General features: G+C 40.6%; 1 protein-coding gene across 1 annotated transcript; it reads left to right on the top strand.

The window, feature by feature from the left end:
- The first annotated feature begins 3,117 nt into the window (after positions 1–3,117).
- Positions 3,118–5,118, top strand: LOC104447449 (L-type lectin-domain containing receptor kinase IV.1-like). Its single transcript, XM_039313892.1, has one exon. The coding sequence runs from the start codon at positions 3,118–3,120 to the stop codon at positions 5,116–5,118; it is 2,001 nt and encodes a 666-aa protein (XP_039169826.1).
- Positions 5,119–5,350: the final 232 nt, after the last annotated feature.

Raw genomic sequence — 5,350 nt, 5'->3', positions numbered from 1 at the left:
CTCTTAAACCGCCATTTTCCTTAACATATCTCATCTACAACTTCCTTCTCTTGGGTAGAGAGAGTACTAAATTCTATTTATATAGGCTATCGATAAGTGCCTTTCATCAAAACACATTTTATTTCGTAAAAGTCACACATCTGTGGAAGATCAGTAACTTCTCAATAGAATAATACCTTTAATCTTTTTCTTAAGATTTGCAACCTTTCATAACCAATGCATTTTAGCACTTAAATATTTATTAACTATTAATTAATAATATCATGTTGGCCACGATAATTCTTACATTACTAATTCAATGCTGAAATTGTTGTGTTCGTATCTTTGAATACGACACGTAGCATGTGGATCTACGCTGAAACCATGCTTGTTAGAAGAGATTGAGAGGGTCGATAAAGGTTCTAAAAACATAACTGTGTTTGGATGGAGGAGAGGGAAGGAAAATGATGAGGGGGGATCAAGTGAGATAACGAGGGATCGATCCAGTTAATTCATGTACATTCTAAAACCATATGAAGGGATTCGTAGGTATTTGAACGGATTTGTGCGGTACTCAATAAATTTATTCTTCTTTCTCACTTGTAAGACTATTCTTTATCTATTTGTGAATACACAAAAGGCTATTCATATAACAATAATTTCTCCTTTTTCCTTGCTTGCATCTTAACAACCATTTAACTCAATCCCTTTAAATCCTTTCTTTCTTTTTCTCTAATAATTATCTAAATCCCAGTTTTTTTCTTTCGAATCACCTCATCCAAATTAATTTTAATCTAAAATATGAATGGAACTTCTCTCGTACCTTTTCTCTTGTACTCTAAGATGTGGCCATGCCCTTTTACTTGTAACATGTGCATTTTTGTGTGTGTGTGTGTGTGGAGGGCATATCAAGAAGACCTGGGAGGAGGCAGCGATTCATGTTGGACCACTAAAGCACCAAAAACGCTTGAACAGAATTTCTTCCTCGAACTTTCATGGACCGACCAGTCTAGAAATGGCGACCGAAACTGTGGTCTTCCTTTCTTTCGTCGTCTTTCATCCTTCTACCATGCGTTTGTCCCACCTCCCGTGGAGCACAAAATTTTCAAATTTGCACCATTCTTTATGTTGTACGATAAGTATTCTTTTGATTCTTATAGCCCTTGTAGTTGTACCTGTAAATGTGTGGACTTTGACTCGGTCGGAGTCCAGGGAAAAAATATATTGAATGAAGAAAAGTGGACTCTGCTCTCGTAATAAGAAGAGGGCAAGCATGAAAGAGAGAAAGCAAAGAAAAGGAAGAAAGGGAAAGAAGAAAGAGAAAGGAAAAAAAGGAAGGAAGGTTTTGTGCTCACGCTTTGGGGTCTTGCAAAGCGGAATTTACTTCAATTTGCAATTTTCGGTAAGGATTCAAGCCTTTCATTTTTCTAATTGGAATAGTTCTTTGGAATTATGTTACAAATTGAAAATTATGTCAAATTGGAACTGCAAGGTCTGATTTAAAATTTGTTAGGCTGAAAAATTATGGGTTATTGACTGTCTAGGGTGGTATATAGCTATATGATTTTTTGAGAATCTAATTGGAGCTTACAGTTTGCCTGAAAACAAACTTTTGAAATCAAGCGCACATGTTGAACAATAACTCGACCAGCAGCTTTCGGTGCTAAATGTCATCGGTTGTCATCTACATTTTGGGCCAGCCAAACTTAAGATCTTTAAATACTTCGAAAGGGCTTTCTTTTGACAATAAGCACGCTTGAATTAGAGTTCGGTAGAGAGAGATATCGCATGAGAAAGTTTTTCATGCGAGTGATTGTTCTTCACACTAGTGGTTTTTTGCCATAATTGGTCATTCTTGAGGTCTCTTATGGACACATAGTGAGCGTTTTGACTCTTAGTCAAATATAGTTAAAGTAGCGTTTCACGTGGTTTTGACTCTAATTCTCATTTAATTTATAGGATTATGAGATCTTTGGCTATATATCTAATTATTTGGTTTTGGATATTTCTATGTAAGTGATACTATCTCGTCTTTGAATTTCTAAACTCATATTTTGAAAATGAAAAGAATTAGACATATTGTGTGCCAAAAGAAAAAAAAGAAGGTTAAAAGGCAAGAGTGATGTTTATAGCATATTCAATGCATAAAATCTTGATTGGGCATTTACAACCATTTTAATTATTTGAAATGGTATAGAAAGCATTTTTGGAAACGATTTATGAGTTGATTATTGTGAAATTGTTTGAGAAATGCTTTAGAAATGGATTGCAAAAAGGTTATATGTATTGATTTATTAATCTGATTTATGAAAGGTATTATGTTATGAAAGGTATTATGTTATAAAAGGTATATGTTTAGTATTGCGAAAACGATTTATGTTGCCAATTCTGGATTGGTTTGTGGAAAGAATTGATGTGTAAAAAGATATATGTTTTGATTTGTATAAATGTCTTTTGATTATAAGGTTGATTCTAGATTGTATTTCTGTTATTAAAAGATGATGGTTTGATGCACAATATCACTATGGAGGGTTTCTAGTTATGCATACTAATTTTTAGGATATCCTTATGGGTCAGCCACAAGTTAATAATGGATGGAGAACTTGTCAAGGAGGAATCTTGGTTGCCTTATCACCAAGCATTGTATCATGATTATTGTTTAATATAGAGCAATAGATTGGACATTAGAACAGACCATTAATATGTGATTGGATGAAATGAATTGATGGAATAGACTTTTGATGTTTGGGATGAGATTGATTAATGTAATAGAACATTGATATGTAAATTGATGAGATTGATCAATCGATTGGATCATTGATATTTGCTTTGAAACTACTTATGAAATTAGTATTTCTAATATGTATAAAGTTTTATTGAAAAGATAAAACTCGTTTTTGATCTCACGCACATGCTATACTATGAATTTGGATTAGATGAGTTTTGGTATGGTTTTGTAAATATGTATAGTAGGTTCTCAACCTGCTTAGGAAGAGATATTGCTCACCCATTTCATTCTAATCTTTTCAGATTCTTTAGCTAGTGACAAATAAGACGAGGGTACTAATGTATATATATGATTCGAGGTGTGACAGCATCCTTCGTAAGCTAATTGCAGCAGACCTTTGAGTCTGAGCCATGTTCGTCAATATTCTTGTTCTGGTTTCTCTGCCAGCCGTTTTGGCTTACGCTCGAGCGACCAGTTTCCTGTACAACCGTTTCGCAATAGGAGAGCTGAGTCTCGATGGGATGGCCTGGGTCAACCCCCATGGCCTCCTGAGTATGGGCTACGACGTCAGACAGAATATGGAGAATATGGGCCACGCCTTCCATCCCAAGCCAGTCCAGTTCAAGAACTCGCCAAACAGCTCCGTCTCTTCCTTCTCTGCCACGTTCGTCTTTGCGATCCGACCTCGGCATAGGACTCTGAGCGGCCATGGGATCGTCTTCGTGGTCACGCCCCAGAGAGGCCTCCCGGGGTCCCTGCCTAGCCAATACCTTGGCATGTTCAACAAAACTAACAATGGCAACGCCACCAATCATGTGTTCGGAGTGGAATTCGACACGACCCAGGGCAGCGAATTTCAGGATATCGACAGTAATCACGTGGGAATCAACTTGAACGGGTTGAAATCAGCAATGTCAGCTCCAGCGGGGTATTATGCAGATGGGGGGAAGTTCAAGAACTTGACTCTAATAAGCGGTAAAGCAATGCAAGCCTGGGTGGACTACGATGGCACGGAAAAAAAGATCAATGTTACATTGGCTCCGATCAAAGTGCAAAAGCCAGACACTCCCCTTCTGTCTCTTACACGGGATCTCACGTCGGTTATCAACGAGGACATGTATGTTGGCTTCTCATCATCGGCCGGTTGGGTCCAAACTTCTTACTATGTTCTGGGGTGGAGCTTCAGGGTAAATGGAAAGGCTGAGGCACTTGCCCTGTCCCGACTTCCTAAGCTTCCTCAGATCGGTAAAAAGGATATGTCGAAGGTACTGACTATTGGGCTGCCATGGGTGGTTCTTTTCCTCATATCAATCCTGATCTTGAGCGTAATTTATGTGATGAGAAGGAAACGGAAATTTGCCGAGGTGCTCGAAGATTGGGAGAGGGACTACGGCCCGCACCGGTTCAAGTACAAGGACCTTTATATTGCGACAAAAGGATTCCGGGAGCAAGAGCTATTAGGGACTGGTGGGTTTGGTCGGGTCTATAGAGGAAACTTACCCACATCGAACATAGAGATAGCGGTGAAGAGGGTCTCACATGAATCGAGACAAGGTATGAGAGAATTCATAGCGGAGATCATCAGCATTGGTCGGCTACGTCACCGCAACATAGTGTCGCTCCTCGGTTACTGCCGTCGGAAAGGGGAGCTGCTCTTGGTTTACGATTACATGAGCAATGGGAGCCTCGACAAGTACCTCTATAACCAACCAAAGATCACCCTCAATTGGAGGCAAAGATTTAGGGTGATCAAAGGAGTGGCATCTGGGCTGCTTTATCTGCATGAAGGCTGGGAGCAAGTCGTGATCCACAGAGATATAAAGGCGAGTAACATCTTGCTAGATGCTGACCTAAATGGAAGACTTGGAGATTTTGGGCTTGCGAGACTATACAACCATGGAGCCGACCCTCAAACGACTCACGTCGCAGGAACGCTTGGTTATCTCGCCCCCGAACACATGCGAACTGGCAAAGCCAGTAGGAGTACGGACTTGTTCGCATTCGGAGTGTTTTTGCTTGAGGTTGCCTGCGGGAGAAGGCCGATCCAGAACCGGGATGCGGAGGACATGATATTGGTGGACTGGGTATTTTCTTGCTGGGACAGAGGTGCCATTCTCGAGGCAAGAGATCCGAAGTTGGGGGCGGAGTTTGTCGAAGAAGAGATGGAATTGGTGCTGAAGCTTGGGTTGATGTGTTCCCACCCCGAGCCGCTGATGAGGCCAAGCATCCGTCAAGTTTTGCATTACTTGGAGGGTGATATTCCAATGCCGGAGTTGTCGTCCATCGGCAGCAGGTTAACATTCGGTCATCACGAAGGTTTTGATGATTTGGCCATGTCTCCGTCCTCCATGGAAAAGGCATTTCAGCAATCATCTTCTGTCGTAGAATCGCTTCTCTCAGGTGGGCGATGAGCCTCATAGTTTTAGTTTCTAATCTTATTCCATGCTCTTTATTTGGGGAACATCGATATGGCCTAGGCTCCAAGAGTCACTCTATTACTAGTCGGTGGAAGGATCGGTAATATACACGCCCGTAGTTTTGACATGGCTAAAAATTGGCTGCCGCCACTGGCTGCTTCTCCCCGGCTTCGTTCACTGATTGGTGTACTTTATTATTGTCCTGTAGGCCTAATCACACCACATC

Source organism: Eucalyptus grandis, chromosome 5, assembly GCF_016545825.1.
Source record: "Eucalyptus grandis isolate ANBG69807.140 chromosome 5, ASM1654582v1, whole genome shotgun sequence".
In the NCBI taxonomy this organism is placed as follows: domain Eukaryota; kingdom Viridiplantae; phylum Streptophyta; class Magnoliopsida; order Myrtales; family Myrtaceae; genus Eucalyptus; species Eucalyptus grandis.
The sequence above is the reverse complement of the archived record's forward strand: the minus strand, read 5'-3'. Positions and strand labels throughout refer to the sequence as shown.